Source organism: Pogona vitticeps, chromosome 9, assembly GCF_051106095.1.
Source record: "Pogona vitticeps strain Pit_001003342236 chromosome 9, PviZW2.1, whole genome shotgun sequence".
NCBI lineage: Eukaryota > Metazoa > Chordata > Lepidosauria > Squamata > Agamidae > Pogona > Pogona vitticeps.
This window is the reverse complement of record NC_135791.1, coordinates 22,545,300-22,571,097: the sequence shown is the minus strand read 5'-3', so window position 1 is coordinate 22,571,097 and position 25,798 is coordinate 22,545,300. Positions and strand designations below refer to the sequence as shown.

At 47.0% G+C, this 25,798-nt stretch overlaps 1 protein-coding gene across 2 annotated transcripts in view; it reads right to left on the bottom strand.

Annotated features, from left to right (window-relative positions):
• Positions 1–25,798, bottom strand: part of GRIK5 (glutamate ionotropic receptor kainate type subunit 5) — a 66,920-nt gene that overhangs the window by 26,943 nt on the left and 14,179 nt on the right. For both annotated transcript variants that reach the window (XR_013538528.1, XM_072980310.2), the window contains exons 2-7: positions 13,641–13,776; positions 10,160–10,324; positions 8,785–8,882; positions 7,428–7,593; positions 5,839–6,017; positions 4,028–4,081 (exon numbers count right to left, since the gene is read on the bottom strand). Coding sequence is in view for 1 of the 2 variants with exons in the window: in XM_072980310.2 (XP_072836411.2) it covers positions 4,028–4,081; positions 5,839–6,017; positions 7,428–7,593; positions 8,785–8,882; positions 10,160–10,324; positions 13,641–13,725 (747 nt within the window). In the remaining variant the exon portion in view is untranslated. The remainder of the gene's footprint in view (positions 1–4,027; positions 4,082–5,838; positions 6,018–7,427; positions 7,594–8,784; positions 8,883–10,159; positions 10,325–13,640; positions 13,777–25,798) is intronic.

Below are 25,798 nucleotides of genomic sequence, written 5' to 3'. Positions count from 1 at the left end.
GGTTCTGATCCTGCCATGGGTGGGTGGCTGCAGAGGCTTCGAAACAGGAAGATCCACAGGGTCTGTACTCCACCCCCTAAGCTAGCCTCCTGCCTTCAAGGTAACTGAACAATACCGTACTGTCCCCTTACAAGTGTTGAAATATCATTCAAGTGAAAGCCAGCTTCAGATTCAGTAGGAAGAATCTGGCCTGGGAAGAAGACACTGTGTTTTCTTTCATTCAGGTAGTTGTAAGTCTTAAGCCAGCCTTCACTGCTTCTGCTACTAGAAATAATATACAGTAAATAATATCGTGAAACAGTAATCTTCCAGACTACAAGTCCCAGAATCCTCCAGCTAGGAATTTTATTAGTAGCCTTGATAGAGTTTAACTACAGTTTTGTTTGTTTGTTTCAGAGATGTAGTCAAGGATCCAAAATGAAATGTAAAAATACTTTCATGTTTGAATGACGCTGTTAAACACCTTCCCACCCATCACCACACTTGAATAACATTTGGCAGGATGATGAGAGGACCGAGAACATGGTTTTGGAAGAGGGCACCAAACGGCCTTCCCTGGCTGGAGACTTCTGAAAACTGCTGACAGGCTTCTCTAAACCAGGGTGGAGGGGGTTTGACAAAGGCTCCTCAAACATTACTCAGAGTAAGTGTCTGATGAGCAAAACCTTGACATTCCTAGCAACGCAGCCTGTGGGAAAGCAGGCGATTCAGCCAGTAGCTCGCACGGAACATGGCTGAACTGCACGGGGAACATCTGGTAAGCGATAAGCCTCCGGCTGGGGTCCCATCACATCTGATACAGCGAAACCAGGGTCAGGCCCGGTCAAGCTTTGAATGGGTGAACCAATTAATTGGCTCCCTTTACTGACAATGGCTTTGAATCGCCGCTAGATGGGAGGATTCCTTCTAAATCATCTCCACGACCAGTGTTCGGGGAAAACCATCGTTTGTCAGGGCTTGAATGTGAAGCCGACAAGGATTGAACCAAACAGCATGATCGGCCCTACCGTTGGGCAGAGTGACGTAGCCACACCGGTCAGATGATCCTGGGAAGTGGCAGACGGGTGTCCTAGGATCTGGCGTCTCCCAGCATCTACTCAACACTATCCCATCTCTAGCGTTCACAGAAATTTCAACTGCCAGTCACTGTGCACAGAATTTTAGGAAAATACCACAGGCCACTTCTTTTTAGTGAGCTGGCTCCTGGTCCCATCTTTCTCAAGGCTGCGCAACAGACAACGGCTAGGGTGATTTCTTAACTGACAGCAATTTGTTGGTAAAAGTTACCTTTTTCATAATTGCACCACAAGATTTTGGCCATTATTTTGCATTTTACGTTCCATGTGAAAATGAGTTTCTTCTCCTAAGTCATCTTTTGAGTTATATATCACTGTTTATTATATATATATGTTTACATTGCTTCAGGTCTTAACTGTTTAATTTATTGCACATGTTTTCAGATCAACTACCGAGTTTCATACTGATTTCACGATTGTTATTTGTTTCGATTCCCAATCATTACCCATTGGTCTCTATGACACTCGTAGCATGAATGGATATTTCTGAGGCACGAAAGCCAGGTCCCTCTCTAAAGGAACTTGGCCTCTAAAATTTGACACAAGAGGAACAACGGAAGAAGATGGAAGAGAGAGGCTAGAGGCTACGACAAACGGGAATCATTGAAGAGAAAATTAGACAGCTATATGTCAGATATACTTTAGCTTGGATTCCTGCACTGAGTAGGGGGTTGGGCTTGATGGCCTTTTAGGCTCTTTCCAGGAAAATTATTCTACGATTCTATGAGGATGTCCCTTTGTGGTCATTCACAAGCATTCAACTCTCCCACCCTCCTGAAAATAAGTAGGAAAGCAGGAGTGTGGGGGGTGGCTTTAGAAATAAAGCAAGATTAGATGCCTCTTTGGCCACACAAGGTGGTACGTAAGAAAATAAATGAAATTATTAAACATTTTAAAAGGGGGAGGATTAGTACACATACATCTTTTAACAATAATTCCACAACAAATTAAAAAAACAAGAATCTATCTTTCTCATATACTTCCAGACTTCCACTATTCATTTACTCTCTCTCTCTCTCTCTCTCTCTCTCTCTCACACACACACACACACACACACACACACGCACACGCACACGCACACGCACACGCACGCGCACGCACGCACGCACACACACACACACACACACACACACACACACACACACACACACACTCCAGGCAACCTTTTCCCCCTCAGACCTTGATTCTAATTTGGTAATGACTGTCAAGAGGACCAGAGGGAAGCATTTCGCCGGTGGATCTGGCACTCACAATTTTTGGTAGGCTGCCCGGCCCCCATGTTCTAAATCTCCAGTGTTTTCACCTTCAAAAGAAGAAGAGGAGGAGGGAAGGGGGGGAGGACCCTGACCCTTTGGAAAAAGCTGTGCTGAGCACCTCACGGCTGTGAGAAAAGAGAAGGCACATCAAAAAAAAAAGCAACATACCCTCCAGCTGGATTTGTATGGCAGGGTCACCTTTCATCACTGCTAAAACAACCGCTGAACCAGATCCAATGTTCCACACAGCAGCCTGGGACAAAGAACTGGTTTCTAAAGCAGGGGCGGACTTTTGACGCGGACAGAGGAACCAGGCACAAATGCCAGGACAGGTTGGCTTATGAATGCCAGCTGCCTGTCATCATTCAACACACTCAACCCTAATATTTGTCACCCTGAGATTTGCTTCCTGCAGGGTGCCATAGCATCAGCCAGAGCTTAGGAAAGCTTTTAAAAAAAACCTACAGTTCCCAGAATCTCCCAGCCAGCATGATCCATCGTTAGGACAGCTAGGGGATTCTGGGAGTTATAATCCCGAAACTTATGGTTCTAGAGTTTTTCCTACCCCAGCTCCCCTTCAACGAACACATTCCAGGACATCTGCCTGACAGGTTTCAAGAACCGCAACGGAGAAGAAAAGCAACTGGATGCAGGACTGTAATTTAGTGGGCATCACGCCAAGCTTTGCTCTGTTGCCCAAGACGAATGCCAAAACGGTGCCATGTTCTACTCATGGGTGAAGCCCTACCGGCCCTACCCTTAGGCAAAGGGAGGCAGGCATCTCCATTAGCAGATCTGGGGCATCATGAAAAGAGAGCAAACGGTTGCTTGGTTATTTTGCTATTACCTCCCGGGATGAGGCGAGGTGCTCGTGAGAATGCCTGGCTCCAAATATCACCACCGTTTGGCTGGGTTTGGCATACTGTCCACCTTAATGGAGTTGGTATTCTGACTTGGGCAAACCAAGGGTTTTGAGCAAGCCCTACCTCTATGCCAGGAGTCATTTTCCTGCTAATTTTATTTCTTACTGCCAAGGAAAGGGAAAAGTGTTATTTAGACACGGGGAACATTGTATTGTTTTGGACTATAGTCTGCAGGGATTTTAAAGCCCTAGCCAGAATGCTGAGGTTTTAGCAAAAACAAAACAAAACAAAAGCCCTCCACGGTGTTTTGAATTGTATTCTCGAAAGCTTTCACGGCTGGGATCCGATGGTTCTTGTAGGTTTTTCGGGCTCTTTGGCCGTGTTCTGAAGGTTTCTCTCTGTGGCCGGCATCTTCAGAGGACAGGAGTTAGAACTCTATCTGTTCTAACAACAACTATCCCACACACTACACCAGAACACAGACAGAGTTCTGACTCCTGTCCTCTGAAGATGCCAGCCACAGAGACTGGCAAAACATCAGGAAGAAAAACCTTCAGAACACAGCCAAACAGCCCAAAAAAAACCCTAAAACCATAATGTTTTGAATTGCTTGCAGCTGAGGAAACAAAGGCCCCGTCAGACATAATGAATCTTCATAAAGATGGGGGAGGCAGCTGGTTGTAGCTAAGCTCTGTGGGAACTACAAGGCCTTAGGGGCCTGGGAGTCTTCTGTAGAGGTATCCTGTTCTAGAGCATTTTCCAGACCTTTATGCACACAAAGGGTCCCAAACACACCTCTGGCTTTTCTCACCGTTGTCATTTGACTACTAACCATGGTGGTCAAGATGTACTTGTAGAAGGCAGATGTCATCCCCAGTTCTGAAGCCTAAAAAAGGAGAATCAGAAAGAAGATCAGTTCCCATCAAGAACTCCTGGGGTGCTGAGGTCCCTCCTCAGGAGGGACCAACTTGATGGCACATAACGACAACACGTATGTTTAAACCTGTGAGAACCTGTGGATTAAAAAAAATATGCAAGTTTTTCTTTCCTATACTTTTAGGCTTTGGTCTTGGCTAAGGATGGGTGAACATTCCCCATTTACCTTAAAAGGTACTAAGCTTTGTTTAGGGGTTTCTGTTGTGAACAGGATATTTAAAAACAAATCAAGAAACCTAGCTCTCTTCCTCATCCCCCATGAGCTTTGACTTGAATTCCTGGTTTTAAAAAACAACCCCCTTGAAATCCTGCTGTTAAAAAAAGAAAAGACAATCTTCTCCAATGAATATTTTGCTCCAAGGGCAGATTTTTAATTGGCGTTAGTGGTTTTTCCTATGTAGAGTCCTCCAAAATGGAGAAGGGAGTGAGGTGTTTTGTTTTTTCCTCCTATGCATTCATTTGAGGTAAAAGGTAAAGGTTCCCCTTGACAATTTTTGTCCAGTCGCGTCCGACTCTAGGGGGCGGTGCTCATCCCCGTTTCCAAGCCATAGAGCCAGCGTTTTGTCCAAAGACAATCTTCCGTGGTCACGTGGCCAGTGCGACTTAGACACGGAACGCTGTTACCTTCCCACCGAAGTGGTCCCTATTTATCTACTTGCATTTGCATGCTTTCAAACTGCTAGGTTGGCGGGAGCTGGAACAAGCGACAGGAGCTCACTCCATCGCATGGATTCGATCTTACGACTGCTGGTCTTCTGACCCTGCAGCACAGAGGCTTCTGCGGTTTAGCCCGCAGCGCCACCACGTCCCATGCATTCATTTGAAGACTTTGCAAAAGCATTCAAAGGCTTATAAGTAGTTGAAAGGTGTGTTTGTACGAGATCCAACTGTTTTGATGGAAAACAGGGAGGCTCCCACCTATCCCTAGCTTAGATACCCTGTTATCTTCTGGTTTATTAAAACTGCCAGAAGAAAATGTTCAGTTTTCACACAGAATGTAGAAAAAGTGCGGGTTTTTTTGGGGGGGGGGGTTTGAGGGCTGAGTTAATATGACTCTCAGAACTCCACACCCAGCTTATAGGATTCAGCTCAGGATTTGTATGAAAACGGGTTGTTATTTTTTAGTTAATCAGCAACACTCTCTATCTCAGAATACAATCTACTTTCAGGCTAAGACGCACCAGAGAGGAAGTTTTCACAGCACTGACCTATGAACCAAGGTATCCAGGCACAAACGATGGATCCCTCTTGGTTTAGGCTGGAGGAAGAGAGCATCAGCTTCCTCGCCCCAGGAGATCTGCTGTGTCCCCACCGGAGATGGGCACGATCCGTACTTCGGCGCTTCAGTGCTATCTGGTGGATTGGGGCCACAGGTGCTGCGTGGGTGTCCTGGATTCCTCGCCCCATCCCCATCTCTGAGGGGTATTCATGAGAGAAGGTGGGGCAGGGAATAACCATCACCACCACCATCTTAGAACTGCACTGCTGGAAGGGACCCCCAAAGATCATCTAGTCCAGCCCCTCTCAAGGAGGCCCAGTGGGGAATCGAACTCCCAACCTTTCGCTTTGCAGCCAGAGACCTAAGCCACTGAGCTATCCACCCGTGCAATATCTGTAGTCCCAATCTGCTGAACCGCACCAAAGCCCTGAAGCGTGGATCGTGCCCATCTCTACTCCCCACCCTCCTGTGCTGTCTCTCCCCCTCACCTTCTTGAGGATGAGATAAGAAATAGAAGCGTTGGCATCAATGATGATGGTGGAGATCTTGTCGTCCCGGATCTCCTTGAGCAGTGGCGTCGGGTCGTTGGTGTCGTCCAACATCCGGATCGACAGCGTCTCCTTGGAAATGAGAAACTGACGAACTAACTCCTCCAGTCGTAGGAGACCTGGTGGGCGGGAAAGGAACAGGGGGTTACGCCAAGATTTTGTCCAAGCCAGAACCCAGCCCTAACATTTGGCGTTGGTACTCAAGGACTTGGCGATGGAATACTTCAATCAGGACATAAAGATATATATACTGTACATATATATCTTTTTGTCTCCATTAACATTAGCATGGGAAGCCCTGCTTTGCATCCTAATTTTGAAGGACGTGACACCCGTGAGATGTTAAGACAGGGCCTCGTCTGTGGTGGCTCCAGAGACCCAGGATGGGTTCTCGAGTCCCGCCTGCCAGCATCCAGCCTTGAAGCAACGTAGAAGAGCTCAGTTTTCTTGCCCATCTGGGCAAACAAGCCATGTTGTGGCCAAGCTAAGGAAGACATTAAAGGAGTCTTTAAATTTAATCATTATCATCTTAGAACTGCAGAGGTAGATCACTGAATCAGCTCCTGTCAAGGAACCCCAGTGGGGGAATCGAACTCCCAACCTCTCTGTCTCTGCAGCCGGAGACCTAAAGCACTGCCCTATCCAGCAGGGTCACTGAAAAGAATTGCTAACAACTACCACCGCTGCAGGTTCTGATCATTATTAATTTTACAGCATGCAGTGGGAGGAATGTCTTAATCCCAGCTGCAATTCTGACAAAACATCGTTCCTATCTATCTTAGGAAGAAAGCTGCCACAGAACGAAACATTCTTCCGACTGTAAAACGCCCGTTTCAGAGGAGCCCATTTTGCCAGCAGAGAGGAAAGGCTTAAAAATGCCAAGTCTCCTCAGTCCCAGTCATTTACTTCCTAGTAGCTGAGGGACGTGGTGGCGCTGCGGGCTAAACCGCAGAAACCCGTGTGCAGGGTCAGAAGACCAAGCAGTCGTAAGATCGAATCCACGCGACTGAGTGAGCGCCCATCGCTTGTCCCAGCTCCCGCCAACCTAGCGGTTCGAAAGCATGCAAATGCAAGTAGATAAATAGGGACCACCTCGGTGGGAAGGTAACAGCGTTCCGTGTCTAAGTCGCACTGGCCATGTGACCACGGAAGATTGTCTTCGGACAAAACGCTGGCTCTATGGCTTGGAAACGGGGATGAGCACCGCCCCCTAGAGTCGAACACGACTAGACAAAAATTGTCAAGGGGAACCTTTACCTTTACCTTTACCTTAGCTATCATTTGCCTTTGTTTTTAGAAGTGCCGGTTACATGCAAACACGTACAGTATTTAACCTCACATCTAGTTTGGCCGTCACTGAAAGTAGGGCAGGTTGGGGGGGTGTGCATACAAGTAGAAATGCCCCCCCAAAAAATCTGACTGACCATCACTGGTGGCTCCTGTGGATCCCACCCCCCCCACTCCCACCCACCCCCCGCTCAATCTCAGCTGCCTCTTCTCTGCCAAAGAGAACAGCTACATTTTCTTACACTCCGCCTTGGCGCAAATGAGGCTCGCCGAGGGGTAGTTGAAGGACTTGAGGATGCGGGACACGGCCAAGCTGACATCCTCGTTGCTGGGGTAAAGACTGACGGAGGCAAAGCGCAGGTACTGCAGCTTAGGGGTTTCCTCAGGACCCACCTTAATATGGGGGATCTAGAGAAGAGAAAGAAGTCATTAAGCGATGGACATTTTTTTTCCTGCCCCAATGGAGGCTGGTGGCTGCGACATCAACAGAGGCAGGGAATCGTGATTTCCTGATTTCAGCCTGAACTTTACCAGAACTAAATCTAAGGCACTGAGCCCCATTCTCTAAAACAGGTTCAGCACCCTGGACAGGTCCTTTAAAATTCAAACAAAAACCTGAAGCGTATTCACCATCCCACTGGACAGAGAACCCATCAGGCTGAACTGTTCTCAGTCCTTTCTTCACAGCTGAAGAATCTTGATCTGCCAAACACTATTTACACCAGGGTAATCTAGGTATAGCCCCTGATGGAAAGAGGTCCTCAAGGTTGTTTCTGATGCCGTCAGGAGCTGCATTTCACTTTTTAATAGCCAAAACTGTATTGCTAAGTGACACCTATAGAGGGGAATGATATCACCAGGAAGAAAGTGTTTTTTTGTGTGTTTTTTAGCTAATTTAAGGACCACCTCATTATGCCCTGTGGCTTGTGTGGCTCACAAACAATCCATTTCATTCTGTGGGAGTCAAGAAATGGAAGAAAAGAGCCGAAATTACAAAAAAAAATCTCTTCCTCTTGGTAAAGTCATGCAGCAGTGGAGATTTTAGATATTTAAAGACTTCCTCCTTCTGTCTTGCAGTTCCCATGGCTTCCACACAACGAAATGGTTTATTCACAAGTCAGACAAGCCACAAGGCAGAAGGAGAAAGTCTTTAATTACTGAAAATGTCCCCTGCTTGTCACATTATCAGGGAAAGCCTAGAAACTCTAAAGGAGAAGATAGATTTTGTTTGTTTATTTGTTTGTTTTGCCCTACAACAATATAGACATGATAAAGCTTGTCCTGTTTCTTTGGAGTGAGACCCTACTGAGCTAGACAAAGTTCTGTGGCCCATCTACTCTGTGGGACTCCGGTCTACTCTATCAGATTGGTATGTACATGTCTTTACTGGTGCAGGGAGGAGAAGCAGAGAGAGGATTCAACTCCATGTCCTCGACTAAAAATGTGGGGAAAGGAACAGACCTGAAATAACCGTATGTTCTCTAATTCTCTAATACATAAAACAGTATGTTCTCTATCTAATCCGTGAGCAATTCTAACCATGTGGGAGAATATCCCCCAGAAAGGAGGAGACTTGATATGAGTAGAAGGAACTCTTACCTCTTTTTCCCCACAGATGTGGCTGACAATGGAAGCAGACGCTGGGCTGGAAGCTGGGCCCAGAACTGAAACCACACCTTTGGGTAGGATCTGACACACTGGATAGAAAATGAAACAGGAGCAATAGGATGGTTATCAAAAACGCATCCTTCCACATGAAGCCTTGTGCTCAGATCACCCAGACAAAACCATCCACCCTGGCACATGTACCCCCTTTAAAAAAAACTTTCTTTCAGGTACCCTTGCACAGCTCTCCTCATCCTGGGGATGTGCTGAGCCACAACTCCCACCCTCTCTAATCGAACATGATTAGATGATGGGAGCCGGAATCCAACTCACCAGGAGAATACTGGTAAGAAAAAAGCTTCAACTCTGTTTCTGCTTTGCCACTCTGGATCACATACAGTGGTGCCTCACTTAACGACGTTAATTCGTTCCAGCGAAATCGCTGTAGAGCAAAAACGTCGTAAAGCAAAAATAAAAAGTCCATTGAAATGCATTAAAACCTGGTTAATGCGTTCCAATGGGCAAAAAACTCGTCGTCCAGCAAAGATCCTCCATACGGCAGCCATCTTTGGTGCCTGTATAGCAAGGAATCCGTCCCTAAGCACAGCAGGGAGCCATTTTGAGCACCCGGCAGCCATTCTGAAAACCCGACGATCAGCTGTTTTGATCATCGTAATGCGAAGAATCGGTTCCCGAAGCAGGGAACCAATCTTCGCAAAGCAAAAAAAAACATTTAGACCATCGTCGTGAAGCGGATTCATCATAATGTGGGGTAATCGTTACGCGGGGCACGACTGTATTCTTATCCCTTCTGTGATAAAGGTGGGTCAAGTGCAACCTTTGGGCTTCTGGCCAATGACAGAGGTTAGCATGATCCTCCACTTCACTTCTGAGGCCTTCTCAAGTTCTCTCTTCCAGGGAACTCTCTCTCCCCTGTATCTACTTATTTTGCAGTCTCCCCTAGACTTTGGTGATGCCGGGTCCAATCCTGTGATGAAGGCATAGTAACCAATACTTAGAGGTGGCGAACTTTCCTCCTTTTTTAACTACAGCTCCCATAATCCCAGCATGGCCTGTTCTCCCATACACAAACTCACACCACCTTTCTATTTAAAGATCTGAAGAATGTGCAGTCCTTGCCAAACAACGTGCTTCGTGCAACTCAACGTTTGGCCTTCACGAAGGTGTTACGGAACAAAAGCCAACTTTGATGGCTTTTGATGGCACAGGTGATGTCAGGGCAGCCAGCAACCTCTGGCAAGCAAAGATGGACTTTGTGTGCTTGGAACATCATTTCGTAGTACACTTATGGGGACATGCGCATGCATGCGCACATATACACACACAAACATATATATACACGACGTACTGGTATCCGTTGTTTCGTACTGGCTATCCCGCTGCAGTTCAAAGATCTCCACCTCCACACGGGCTTTGGCGGGGACCTCAATGATGCTGTTGATGTGCTCACGTGCCAAGGCTAATGCCAGTCGCTCCCCCCGGCCGCAGACTGTCTGGTCATCCAAAATGGCGGCTAGTTATAAAGACAAGGTGATTGGGGAAGAGGTGAAAAGAAAGAGCAAGGGATTAATAGCTCTCACCCCATGTCAAATAGGGCACCAAATCTTTCCTCCACCAACTTTATTGCCTGTTGAGGGATTCCTCCCTGCTCACTCAAATATCAAGCTGCCTCTGTCACCCACTTCTACCAGGAACGGTCCATGTGCCATGAGCCACGAAAGCAGGCCCACACAGCCACACCATGAGGAGAGAGAATATGCCTTGGTGCATATTTATTTATTTACAAAGATGGTTCTCCTCACCTGCCTTTCTTTTAGCCACATTGTCCACTCTCCTTATGCTAAGTTCACCTCAGATTCCAGCTTTCTGTCCAGAGATCTGCCTCAAAAACCCTAGACCGGAGCCTAGATCTAGCAGTGACCCACAGATTAAAAAAATACCTCTGGAATGATCCCTCCCCTTTGCCATTACAACACATGCGCGTACCTGCCCTTCCCGCTTTTCCACTGCTTGAAAAATGGGGAAAATATTGATTTTGGTGGGGTAAAATTCTGCCCGGCCGCTACCAGAATCCTCCAGCTAGCTATCCAACTGACACTGAAATGTCTACTTGACTTGAACCTTGTTATTTTCAAAACTGTTCCCTTTATTATCCTTGCTTGCTCCCCACTCCTCATCATGGCAGCCCATAGCTTGTCTCTGCCTGAAAACACAGCATAGCGTCGGCCCACGACCCAACGTGGCTGCTTCCAGCATCTCAAAGAGCTTTCTAGCTACCTACTCCTTTATTTTATTTTTATTTTTTTTCAGGGAGCAGGCGGTGCTTGGAAATGCTCCCTCTTCCAAAACACTCCTGTCCCCCACAATCAAGATCACTAGCTCCGTGAGAGCAATGACAGCAGATTACATGTTTTGCCTGGACTCTGGTAATGATGGGGGAGAGGTCTATCAATGGCGATTAGGCGTGACAGCTAAATGGAACCTCTGCGTATGCGGGCGGGCAGCGCCTTCGGGAACAGTGCAGAAGCGAAGGCAAGCAGGACTGGCGCCTTCTTGATGCCAAAGGCATCGTGCAGCTGCCACTGGGCATGGCCATAACTCTGCAAGAACGGCCAGCGTGTGCGTTTTGACATGGTTGGGGCTGGCCATTGAATGCATCACACACACACACCTACACACACACACACAGACAAAGGCCAGGTTTCACCCTCAAAGAGAAGAAAAGAGGGACCTGGATTGGATAACATGGCACCTGCTTATCATTTTGCTGAGTCCCATCTAAACAGAAACATAGCATTCCTCACCTACGTGGGAAAGACTGGCCAAAGGAGTTGAGTATTTTTTGCTGAGTCCATGAACTGGGTGCTCCCTGGAAATGGGCAGTTCAAAGTCCCTGATCTCCCTCTTTATGGCTCGGTAACCTTTAATTCAGGCTTGGATTAGAAAGCTTTCAATGGACAACCCGGATAGAGGGAAGGCTCAGAAAAGGGGTCTGCCTTCCTGCTAGCCCAGCTGATGAGCAAGAATTTTTGACTCCCTGTTTTTTTTTTTAATGCCCCCCATTTTTAAGCCTCAATTAAGGCAGAAACAGGCGGAGTCATCCTCACAAGTAGGAAGTGATAAAACCTAGCTCTAGAAATGGGTTCTTCACAGCTGCCCAGTTTTGCTCCGCTAACAGCGAAATAAAACCCAATGTTCGGTCTCACGTTGGTCTACTAATAACTAAACACCAGACAAAACCAGGCTGGGAAGCAGCACCGGAGACCATGCTGAAAGAACAATCGGATGCCCCTTTACCTCTTAAGGCAGGACTACTTCTCAAGGCAAAGCAGCCATCTCTTCTGTTTCTGATTTTAGCCTGTCTGATCTGTAACAACTCAGACAAACGGCCGGTATTTGTCCACGCAGCTCAACCCTGTTGGAGACTCAAACAGTGCAGTACCTGCCCTTTCCCTTCCTCACTAACATACCTGGATCTGTCCCTCATTCAGGATTCTAGTAAAAAATAAAAGTCGTTCCCAGAGGCCTGAAGTCTTCTCCCCCACCTCTTACAACAATCACGATGAGTAACACCCTCCTACTCCACATACGCTTGGCTGGGGGTGCCTTTCCGTGGTGGAGGGAAAGCCTTCTACAAAGCAGGAGCGGGAGAGGATGGCAGGGGGGGGCGGCCCTGGAGATGAGCGGCCCACATTTGTCGGGCACATGGTTTATTCATTCATTCATGTCAAGTCATGTCATTGACATCCTGTCCACCCTCCTGGGAGTGCAAGACATTGCTCATTAAGTCCCCATATGGTCTCTCACGCAGGCAGTGACCAGATCGAGAGAACTCGCTGAGCTTCGGAGAAAAGGCGCTGGCGTTATCTGCCTCTCGACCCCACTACAGGCTTCCCAGAATATCCATACAAGCCCCTCCCCCTCTTGCATCGCACCCCTGTCAAGCCTTCCCTCGCTCAGCGTCACACCTATGTCACCTCTATCACTGTCGGGTATAAACTGACGGATGAGCGTTGTGTGAAACAGAACAGACGGACAGCCAGACTTTCAAGATCTGCCACCATCAGCAGTCTTTCCACTGCCATCAGCGGTCTCCCCCCCCCCCGACCTGACCTCCTCCAGACGGGTGGGACTACCACCACTCTCATCCACCACCAGGCTGGCTAGGGGACGATGGGAGCTGCAATCCAAACCCTCCGGAGGGTGCCCTGTTGAAGAAGGCTGATGAAGCGTTCTTCCAAAAGAAGCGATGCCCAGCAATCCAAAATGGGTCCAGGCGGCAGTAAAGGCTTCATGCTTTCGTTTCCCTCAATTCCGGATGGAAACGGATCGTAGCGTGTGACCAAAAGCAGGGACGTGACCGTGTTCACTGAGGTTTGCCCGGGTGTCCAGATTCGGCTGCCCTGGAGGCACCGGATCACATGCACGTCCTCGCTCACAAATGGATGCAGTTCCTTTTCCAAGTCTCATTAGGTGGCCTCCCTCCCCAGAAAAAAAAAAGCCATTCCATTCCACACTCTCTGCAGCTCTGCCTTTACTTCCACCGTTCTGATTTATTTCCCCCTGCAGCCATCTGGATGCACGGATAATAAATGGCACTGCTAAGAGGACCAGACACTGCCACCCTGGAACCATTCATCACATCCAGGGTCAGGCTGCTTCTCTTCCCCACCCCACCCCACCCCCACCACCCCACCCCACCCCCACCACCCCCCATGCCCGCTGCCCGATTCTTAGCTTCTTGCACCCCCCCCCGAAAGAGTTCTGCTTCAACGTCCAGCTATTCAGCAACAACCCCCCCTCCCATCCACAGGAGGCCCCTCTCTTACCCATACGCAGAGACGACAGCACCGCCAGGCTCTTGTGGGCAAAGCCGAGAATCAGCAGCAGGAGCAGCGCGGGCAAAGCCGGCATCTTCTACCCCTCCTCATGGAGAAAGTTCGGCCGTGGCCTCTGCGCTGCCACCTGCAAGGGAGGATAGAAAAGTGCCCTCCGTGAAAACGCCACCATTTTGAACCACGGAACCACGCTAAGGCCACCGGGGCCAACCCTACCGTTGGGCAGGGCACACCGGGAGCCTCAGCCGCCAAAATTTGGAGTCTCGTAAAGGGACGGGAAACGGCTAGCCACGACTCGTGTCTGCACGGACAATGGGACTCCTTCCCTTACATGCCAGGATAACTTGTCAGGCTTTGCGTATTATGCACCTTACTTCATGTGGGTTGGGGCTGCCATATGTTGCTCCTTCGCAGGCAACAAAAGGTGCCGGGCTAGGCCCGGATGATGTTCTCACACCTTCATTTCTCACCCAGCACATTCTTCCTGTGAGAAAAATGAGGGGCGGATGGTTTCTATTAATTTCTTAGAAGGTAGAGGGGAAAAAATTAACTTTTTTCAAGGTGGGTGGGTGTTTGGTACCTCCACTTATGACAACACGAGCACCAGAAAGGCTAACAAGTTTCAGCGTGCGTACGTTTTTGTGGAGCGCATCCCACTTCTTCAGATACATCAAGTGGGCTGCTGTTCACAAAAGCACAACAAAATCCGATAGACTTTAAGGCGTCCCAAAACTGTTCCGTTGCAACAGACTGACACAGCGACACTATCCCCTTGAATCTGAAATTTAAGAGTAAGTGGAGGGGTTTTATTGGTTGTTGTGGGTTTTTCAGGCTCTTTGGCCATGTTCTGAAGGTTGTTCTTCCTGAGGTTTCACCAGTCTCTGTGGCCGGCATCTTCAGAGGACAGGAGTAAGAACTCTGTCTATGGAGGGGTTTATTGTTTTTTTCCTCCTTTCAATTTTTTTTTTTTACAGTCTCATGCCACATAACAGGGTCAAAGGGGGACCGAGCAACTACCTAACCCCTAGTGCTGATCCCACACCATGACAAGATGAACGGCTAGTGGGATTCTCAAGAGGCCTCCATTGCCAAAATGCAGTGGGTATGGGACAAATAAAACGCCACGCCACGTAATGTGGCTCCCAAGATGCGTGGCCAGTGGGAAGCTGCAGTAGGAGTGTCTTGCGCCACTTCTGGTAATTCAGTTTTGTTCTTTCTTTTTTTTTTTCCAAATTAAAAAAGAAGAAGGAATGGCGAAAATCTCACGACCGCTTCATCAGGCAGCGTAAGCTCCAATACTCTGCCCTCGGAAATGTTAAAGAATTATTCCCTCTTCATCTATCTTTAGGAGGTAATTTGGCTCTCACCCACCCAAGAGATGACTGAGAAAGAATTTTTTTAAAAAATGCCCCATCCTTGGAGGTGCACACTGGATTCATCACACCCCCACCCCCAGTAGACTGACATATATTGCTCCCACACAGCTCTGCTATGGAACAGAGCCTCTGGTAGTAAAAACAGAAGAAAATATGAAGCACAGCTCTGTAGAACTCAGATTGTTTCTGTAAAAGAACGGAGGCAGCGCTTACCCAGGGGGTAGAGAAACCTGTGGTCCTCCAGAGATCACTGGACGACCACAGGTCCTCCCATCATTCTTGGTCACCAAAAAACAACCCACAGAAACTGGAGTCCAGCACCATCCTGTAAGCTAGTGCATACTCTTAAATGCACTAAAACCACCACCTCCTGCATTGAACCTCTCCCCCAATCCTCCTGGCCTGCTAGAATCAGAAATACCCATTTTTTATTGTTTTGCTATAGAAAAGTGGAGAAGGAAGGGAGAAACAACAACAACACAAGAACAGAAAAGCTGGACGACTGGGATAGGTGCATCTCACTGTATTTTTCATGCATTTTACAAGGTAAAAGCAGAGAAACCTCAGACAATGCCAGCATGCAGCAAAGTCACGCGGTTCGCTGAGGCCTAAGGATGGTTTCCCCCTGCTACCTGAAAAAAAGAGATTATTGGAAGATGCATCACAATCCTCAGTCGCCTCTTCCGGATGCTCTTGTGGAGGCCAGCAAGGAGCATGCAGGAAGGATGGCGGAAGGAATGGAGCAAGACAGAAGCTTGCCCAACACCCCAAGGCAATCCTGCAGCCAACCTTTCACTGGATGCATCCAGAATTTGCAGACGTGGTTGTTTTGGTCGATGACTCTCAGAAACCCCGAGCTAACAGAGCCACTGGCTAGAAGAATAACTTGGCCAAGCTCTACACATCACAGGCATGTTCATGCTCCTCGTATTGCTCTCTTTCCCCCAATAAAACATAGAGGACTTTAGCCCCTTGCTTCACCCCAAAATCACTTCACCCATCTTACGGTGAGCTCAGAGGGGGGTATGTGGCTCCCCCCTACCACAGCCAGGTAAAGGTTCCCCTTGACATTTAGTCCAGTCGTGTCTGACTCTAGGACGTGGTGCTCATCCCTGTTTCCAAGCCGCAGGGCCAGCGTTTGTCCGAAGACAGTTTCCGTGGTCACGTGGCCAGTGCGACTAGACACGGAATGCCGTGACCTTCCCACCGAGGTGGTACCTATTTATCTGGTCGTATTTACATGCATTCAAATGCCTAAGTTGGCAGGAGCTGGGACAAGCGACGGGCGCTCACTCCGTCGCGCAGATTCGATCTTACGACTGCTTGGTCTTCCGACCTTGCAGCACAGAGGCTTCTGCGGTTTAACCCGCAGCGCCACCACGTCCCTAACCACAGCCATGGGCACCACCCTTTTATCCTCACAACAGTCCTATAAGGTAGGAAAGGGACCTTGTCCAAGGCCACTTGGCAGGTTCCAGGGCTAAATAAATGATTTGAAATTGGGACGTCCAGCTTCCGTCCTTCTGACAGCTCACCAGCATGCTGACGCCTTCCGTTACGCGCCGACCTATGAAACGCTCCCAAAATTCTTTGTCAAATGGAACCCCTTTTTTTAAAAAAAACCCTTCCACAAGTTACTCCCTGTACTTAATTTACCTGAGCCTTTTTGGACCCCATTTTATTTCTCTTGTCTTTCATCTCAACTGAGTTTCTGAGCCTTTCCATCAGGCGCCACGACCATCATCATCCTCCCCATCCCCTGCCAGCTGCTGGAGAGGGAAGAGGCAAGTCCATCTTGTCCAAAGGCCAACCTGCTCTCTGCCGCACGCACGGCGCCCCCTGCTGGCCCACCCTGCCCAATACACTCCCCAAGCCATGGGCAACGATCCAAGGGCCGGTGCGGCAGAGGGAGAGGCCGCTCCCTCCTCCTTTTGCACTTGATGCCCGGCCCGCTTTTGGCTGAGTCAGCAACATCCGCCCTTCCTCGTGCTGCGTTCACCTTGAGCATTAATATTTATTTTCCTTCTGCCACAACTGGGTCGACGGTGCTGCTGAGGTGCAAAAGGATCGGGGGGGGGGAAGCAGTTCCAGCCGCTGCCCCTTAAGCACCTTCATTCTAAAGATTTCGGGGGGGGGGAGGGAGAGAGGAATTAATGCCAAAAAAAAAAAAAACCCTGAAACCATCTGCAGAGGTGAAGAAGGGTCAAAGCTGGCAAGGAGATATTATCATCCTAAATAGAGGAGGATGGAATTCTTGTGGGTAAGAGAGCATCAAGCAAAAAAAAAAAAAAAAAAAAACCACAAGCAAAACTTTGAAAAAAAAACTCCCCGTGAATAAACTGCAGAAAAAGAGGAGCACAGGACATGTTCAGAGACGTTATGATGTCTCTGAGTACCAGTTGCTGGAGGGCAAAGAGCTGCCGGCACCCTTCAAGCCTTGCTTTCGGGCTTCCCACAGGCATCCAGTCGGCTGTTGGAGGGGGAAAGACTTCTCTTACGTTTTCATGCGAGGAAACCAAGAGGCCTGGAAGGTAAGAGACAAACCATCTCACGAGGGCCAAGACGCAGCTTTTCCGTAGCAAAGCAATGGGAAAGCAGCAGCGACTCTGTTTCCTCGAAAATAAGACCTAACCTGAAAATAAGCCCTTGTGGGATTTTTTTTTCCAGGATGCTCGTCATATAAGCCCTGCCCCAAAAATAAACCCTAAGTGAAATCCCGCCCTTGTGCAGCAAGCCGAAGGAAATGACATGCCTGGATTTGAATAAATGTAGATTGTTGTACATGGGGAAAAAATAGATAAAACATCCCCTGAAAATAAGTCCTAATGCATTTTTGGAGCAAAAGTTAATACTTTGGGTAAAACACGGCATGCCCAATTCTGTGTAAGCCCTTTAAAGCCGCGTTCCCTGACCCAGTGACCTCTAGGTAGGGTATGAATGAATGAATGAATGAATGAATGAATGAATGAATGAATGAACGAACGAACGAACGAACGAACGAACGAACGAACGAACGAACGAACAAACAAACAAACGGATGGATGAACGAACGGATGGATGGATGGATGGATGGATGGATGGATGGATAAAACAAACTATTGATCCCATTAACCCCAGCCACAGGACGTCCACTTCACAACGAGTGTGACTCTGAAACAAATAAAATGATTTCCATGTCTCAGAACTAGAATATGACGGAGTAGAGGTTTAGAGAACACAAACAGGGAGAATCAAAATGGCACCTCTTGAAAATCTGGCTATCAAAGTCAAGAGTTTTACACGGCTTTGCACAATAGGAAAGACTCAAATGGCAATCTCTTAACTCAAATTAAGGCCTGAAATTTATATCAGGCCTCTACAATTTAAGATAGCATCTTTCTTTCATTTCATTTTCATCCCAGATTAATTAGGGATTAATTTTTGCAAAGGCCTCCAAGTCTGAGCCCCAAAGAACCAACTTTGTATGTCTGTTTGTTTATATATAAAATTTTTACCCCGCCTTTCTCCTTAAAAAGGACCCAAGAGGGCTTACATCCTTGGAAGACGGTATTTAAAGATGAAAACAATTATACAACAGTGGTTTTCATCATTAAAAGACAATATCTAAAGCTAGGAACAGGGAGGATAAAGAAGCCGCTTACAACATTAAAAGACAATTTTAAAGCTAAAACAATAAGCATGCAAATACTAAAAAGGAGCAAACAAATGCTGATCTGAGAAATGGTAAACACAAACAGTACTGAAGATCCAGTTAGAGCAGCAATGCATAAGGATCTAACTATCCAACTTTCAGCGTTAGAGACTTTAGCCATCTCTGGCCCCTATGTTTACAAGCCAGCTGATGAGAAGCGTGTCAAGAGTGTCTCTACACAAAACGTAGGGTTTTTGGGGAGAGGGGGGAATCGTTTAGCATGTTACTACAGAAATGACAAGTCTCGGGGCACCATGAAAACGAACTTATTCTATTTATGGAAAGCCCAACTACATCTGGGACTGGCACCACTGCGAAATGGCCAACCCTCTCCGCCCCACTGCTACCCCCTAAGCCTCCTCTTTCATTTTGGAAGGAAAGTGTAGGAAGACCAATTAGGAAGCGAAGTGTCCTCCGCTCTCCTTCTACTGCCAAGCAGATCAGAAAGGTCCCACCGGATCTGACCAAAGACCATTGTGTCCAATGTTCTGTTCACACCGCCAACCACCTGCCGGCAACACAGGATTGTGATCCACAGCACCTGACATATGATTGCCTGCCTCTGATCAAGGGGTGATCGCACAGCACACCTCACTAGAAACCATTGGTGGCCTAACCAATGTGAAAATGCCCTTTAAAACCACCCATATGGGCAACCATTGCTACATCCTGTAGCAGTGAACCTCACAGTTCAAATAAACACAGTGTGAAGTACAGTATTTTTCCATGTATAAGACTATACTTTCGTCTAAAATCTTTAGTCTAAAAATTGAGGGTCGTCTTATACACGGATGTGAGCTGAGGTGAGAACAAAAACAAGTGGAGGGGAAAGCAGGGATCAAAGCGATCCTGCAGCACTTTGATCCCTTTCCCCCTACACTTGCTAAGCCCCACTTACATTTCTTAATTTTGGGTTAGAAAAGCGGTGGGGGGTCTTATACACGGAAAAATAGGATATTTACTTTCATCTGAGTTCAGTCAACCTTTGGGTTCTAGTGTTAAGACAGAAGATACCTGTTATTTTTTTTTCAACTGCATGCAGTTTTATAAGTCTCCATTAAAAAATCTCATCTTAGTTGCTTTTATTCTATACTTAAACAATTCTAAAAGTTGTAACTGTTCCTCCTATGAAAATTGTTCCAGCCCATTAGCGATTTCCTGTAGCGCCTTCAGTGACTGCTTCCATGTCGGAGAAACGGAGCCAAAGGAAATGCTCAGTGGGGTGCAGAGGAACAAGCCAAACTGGGCAGGGAGTAGCCACCAAGGGCAACTTACTCAAGCCTCTCCACCCGCCTCCCAAATGGAACCAGTTTGCACAAGCTACAGATGTCATAAGGACTTAAAAGCGACACAGTCACTGAAATAATTACTCTGGAACGCTCAGAACACAAATGTACACAGGGAACACATTTAATATTATTCAATTTTATTATTTCTTAGTCATCGAGCAAAATCCTACCTAAATACTTTGCTTGCATCCACAAGCAAAAGGTCTATTCTGGAGCGGAAGGAAGGAAGGAAGGAAGGAAGGAAGGAAGGAAGGAAGGAAGGAAGGAAGGAAGGAAGGAAGGAAGGAAGGAAGGAAGGAAGGAAGGAAGAGTTAGAGAGAAAGAGCTGGAAGGAAGGAAGGAAGGAAGGAAGGAAGGAAGGAAGGAAGGAAGGAAGGAAGGAAGGAAGGAAGGAAGGAAGAGTTAGAGAGAAAGAGCTGGAAGGAAGGAAGGAAGGAAGGAAGGAAGGAAGGAAGGAAGGAAGGAAGGAAGGAAGGAAGGAAGGAAGGAAGGAAGGAAGGAAGGAAGGAAGAGTTAGAGAGAAAGAGCTGGAAGGAAGGAAGGAAGGAAGGAAGGAAGGAAGGAAGGAAGGAAGGAAGGAAGGAAGGAAGGAAGGAAGGAAGGAAGGAAGGAAGGAAGGAAGGAAGGAAGGAAGGAAGGAAGGAAGGAAGGAAGGAAGGAAGGAAGGAAGAGTTAGAGAGAAAGAGCTGGAAGGAAGGAAGGAAGGAAGGAAGGAAGGAAGGAAGGAAGGAAGGAAGGAAGGAAGGAAGGAAGGAAGGAAGGAAGGAAGGAAGGAAGGAAGGAAGGAAGGAAGGAAGAGTTAGAGAGAAAGAGCTGGAAGGAAGGAAGGAAGGAAGGAAGGAAGGAAGGAAGGAAGGAAGGAAGGAAGGAAGAGTTAGAGAGAAAGAGCTGGAAGGAAGGAAGGAAGGAAGGAAGGAAGGAAGGAAGGAAGGAAGGAAGGAAGGAAGGAAGGAAGGAAGGAAGGAAGGAAGGAAGGAAGAGTTAGAGAGAAAGAGCTGGAAGGAAGGAAGGAAGGAAGGAAGGAAGGAAGGAAGGAAGGAAGGAAGGAAGGAAGGAAGGAAGGAAGGAAGGAAGGAAGGAAGGAAGGAAGGAAGGAAGGAAGGAAGGAAGGAAGGAAGGAAGGAAGAGTTAGAGAGAAAGAGTTGGAAGGAAGGATAGAAGGAAGGAATGAAAGAAGAAGAAAGAAAGAAAGAAAGAAAGAAAGAAAGAAAGAAAGAAAGAAAGAAAGAAAGAAAGAAAGAAAGAAAGAAAGAAAGAAAGAAAGAAAGAAAGAAAGAAAGAACACACACACACCCGCCATAGGCCTCACTGTACTGTAGCTGAAACCCTGCCCTGAGCATGCGCAAAGTATCTTCTCTGGGATCTGTACTACCAAAAAAATACCTTTCCTAATCATCTAGTGCCCAGAGGGCACCCACAGAGTCCATCAAGGGCAACCCGGGGCCTCAGCACTCTCTTGGCCTTGCAGCAGAGGCCCTGCCTCGCATCAAGGCACCCTGTTAGTATTCCTGTGAGGAAGCTCAGAGCACACACAAACCGGATTTGACTTATCAGGGAAACAGCTCTTGCCATGCCATGTGGTAAGTGTTGCTGGGCAACGGGAAGCTGCCAACACGGATGCCACCGCAAAGCCATCTGCATCTCCGCCACCCTCCACAACCTTGTTGTCCCCCTTCTGCCTTCCAAAGAGGGAAGGTTGACTCCGAAGACGGGGAAATGGGCTCCAGAACAGGTTGGAGCAAAGAGGGTCGTTATCGTTATGAAACAGACGCGGCGCTCCATTCCCAGCCTGCCGCGCCACATGCTTAGAGCAGGATGTTTGCAGAGAATGGTGAGGAGGCGATGCTAGGAGCAAGACATATACACCTGTTTCCCTCGTTGTGCATGCTTTGCATCTTCTCCTGTGGATAATATGCATGTCCCTAATCACGACCTTAAAGCGCCTCTTGCCTTCTCGATGGCCATCATCAGGAAATCCTCCTTCAAACAGCCCTTACAAACAGGGCTGGCCCAGTTTCTCTACTTGAGGCCATGGACAATATGGGCTCCTTCCTTGTCTTTATACAGAAGCTGACTTTTAACATCAACGGCGGGGGGTGGGAATACCCTCCTCAATCCAGACTGTTCAGGATGTCTCATGCTGTCTTTCCACAGACCTCTACATTTGTAGGGCCAGCTCAGGCCCGCGACAGCCGCCTCACTCTACCTAATGGCAGGGCCTGTCTTGAAAGACACACACACAAAAAAAAGTGGCAACGCCTTACAAGATTAAAAGAATGAACACCGCATATGCTTTTATCTGTTTGTCTTTGAGATGCCACAAGACTGTCTTCGTGCTTGCTGTAACTGATCAAGACGGCTACACCGCTAGAATAATAAACAATATGATCCCTGAGCAAACAAGATAGCACCACGTCCTGCCTCCCTATGGAGGAATTGCCGGCAATATCTCCCCAACACCCAACTCCACTAAAATTAAGAAGCCAGGGAGATGACAAGGCTTTTGTCAGACCTAAGGCAGTGGAGGCTGGGGACTCCAGTCTTAGAGGCATGTCAAATCCAGTCCAGGTATTTGTCCAGACTGTAAAGGAGCTATCCAAGGTCCTGAACCAATCTTGAGGGTCCAGAGTTCAGCACCTGGGATAGCTCCTGTAAAGTACAGAGTAAAACATGTAGCAGATTCACTGCCCTCGTGGAAATGGGGCCACCAAACTCCACCAGCCTAAAGTCCTCAGAACCAAACTGACCCACAGCAGCCACAGGTTTTAAAAAGAGCCAGATATTCCCATTTTTTATTTTCACCTTTTCTTTCCAAAGCTCGCAGCTTATGTTAATACTCCTGCATCAAAACTTCATCCCGAGATTGGACTTGCTGTCAGTTACCTCAACTTTTAGAGACCCTGTCCTCTGTCTCTTGCCTCTGGCCAACACTTGCTGGCAGGCTTGCATTCCCATTCTTGGACTTTTGTTCTCAGGTGCTGCTTAAAAGAATATTTAATGCCAAGTTCCTCCTCATTGACTTGCATGAGAATCATTCATATTCACAGCACACTTGGAAACAAAAATTGCATCCAAGTTCAAACTGTAACGTTCCTCTCCCAACAGACACACACACAGAGACACACACACACCACACTACCATTGGAAGAGAGGATGTGTATGTATATGCCTGTGTGTATTGTAGGAGGAAAAGCAATATTTCTGTTGCCATTTGAACTTTGATGTAAATACTTTGCATGTAAATAGGGCTACGGGGGGAAAAATCTGATAAATCTGAGGTACCTCATGACCTCTCTCAAATGCTGAAACCCTGCGAATCTTCCTCAGTTTCCATTTGGCCCTCTTTCTCTGCCTCTGTTGTGATCATCTCTAGACCATGTCTGGTGTGCCCCCCCTGGCACTCCAGGGCAGAATCCTCAGCTGATTCTCTACTTTAGAGATGGAAAAAAATGCCACATCACCAGCTACCCCGATCTGATATTCATGCAGAGAAACCTGGCAAGCCGCCGCATCTCACAATGTTAATGAAATCCTGTGTATCAAGCTGTCACAGAATTCACGAGGGCAGGGTCTGATAAAAGGTGGCAACCCTTAGTCTGGGTATTCAGTGCAGGGGCGCCAATCTCGAGACGGCTCTCCTCTTTGAAGTTGCCAACACAAATGGCGTGGCATAGAGGGCTTGAGGCAGGTTACAGCTGCCACGACTGAGCAGCAGAGGGCAGGGGGCATGTCCTTGCTAAAGGGAAATGTGAAGCAGCCGCCAAAGAAGGGAGCCGTTCTGTCAGTGGCAGTGATTATGCATTGATGCACAGCTATGGGCTGTCCGACTCTATTCCATGCAGAGCTTAAAAAGAATGTGTTTTACCTGTAACATGATATTTTGAGGGGTAATGAGAAGGCGGCAACATTTTTTTTCCAAAATGATATAAGAATTGATAACTGCATTTTCCCCCCATAGTCCGTTATGGGCCATCAAGTCAGGATTGACTTATAGCAACCCTAATAGGGCTCTCAAGGTAAGTGAGATATTTAAGGAGTGGTTTTATCTGTTCCACTCTCCCAGTGAAACAATTTCCAAGTGGGGATTTAAACCCTGATCTCCAGAGTCCTGGTCCATAATTCTATCCACTACATCACAATGGGCACTTACATTATCCACCATACACACACACAAAACAAGAAATATTTACCAGATCTAAAACGTTTATTTCTTTCAGTCCTTTGGATATATTATTTAGGGGGTTTTTTTAACAATATATATCTTTTAATAACAGGTTCCTAAAATGGCAGGCTGAAATCCTACTGCATATCTTACGCCTGTGGAAGGATGATGACATCGCCAGCAGAGGAGGTGATTTTTGTTAATTTGGTAATTAAAAACTTCTTACTTCTGTCCCACATTTTTAATGATTCTGATATAATATCATATATCATATGTAGGCCATGGGAGCTGCAGGACCAAAGGAGAACGTCTTTAAGTAACAAATATTTCCCTCAACCAAGGGAATTTTCAGTAATTAAAGACTTCCTTTTTTCATCCCACAGCTCTGTCAACTTCCACATGACGAAAGGGATTATATCAGGGTAGGAAGATCTGCAAGATAGAAGTAGGAAGTTTTTAGTTACCAAAAATCACCCCCAACTAGTAATGTCATCACACGTCCACAGACATAGTTATGCCAACAAAATTTCATCTGCTAAATAACAGGTAATGATAAGTTACTTCTTTTTAGAAACTCCTAATGAGTAATGGATACTTTCTTAAAATTAATACAGTGGTGCCTCGTTTGACAATGTTAATTCATTCCAGCAAAATCGCTGTAGAGTGAAAACATCGTCAAACAAAATTTAAAAAACCAATTGAAATGCATTGAAAACTATTCAATGCGTTCCAATGGGCTGAATACCTGTTCATCCAGCGAAGATCCTCCATAAGGCGGCCATTTTCTGTGCCTGTAAAGCGAGGAATCCGTCCTAGAAAACAGCGGGGGGGCCATTTTCTTCAGCCGGTGGCCATTTTGAAACCCGCTGATCAGCTGTTTGCTGATTGACGTAAAGCGAAAATCGGTTCCCGAAGCAGGGAACCGATCATCGTCAATGAAAAAGAAACATTTAAACCATCATCTTGCGATCACAAAAGTGATCACAAATACCTAATCGTACAGCGATTTCCTCGTTAAGCGAGGCAATCGTTAAGCGAGGCACCACTGTATTGCAAGCTTTGAACCTGTGCTGCCCACCAGCAATCATCCTTCAACAACATAGAGTCCAGCTTACCAATCAGAAGCCGGTGAGTACTATGTATGAAGAAAGACACTTTTCTGGACGCTAGGTATTCTGGGAGTTGTAGTCCAAAAAAATTAACTCTTCCCATTTCCGCATTGTAGTATACTATAATTCCTAGGATCCACAAGTTCCCCATAAACAAGTCACAGTCATATTACTCTGACAGGAATAAACACGTCTGACAGCCATTATTCAAAGCTTTTACTGCTGCTAATGCAAAAGTCATAGGGGTACAGTCTACAGCCGCTTGCCAAGCGACTAGCAAAACAAGGCTCTGTTGCTGCTGTGTGTGTTACAGTCCTTGTCTTCTAGGAGTAAGTAATCACATCTCCCTTTCCTTTTGCCTGAGCCCCCCCAGGGAGGACTAAGCTCAATGGTTTGTTTTCTTGACCTATGCAGCTTTCCTTGTGATGCAAATTGAAAACTCAAGCCTTTAAAGGCCTTTAAAAATACAGCATTTCATCCTGTGGTTTGTTTTTTTGTTTTTAATGGAGAAAAAAAATTCTA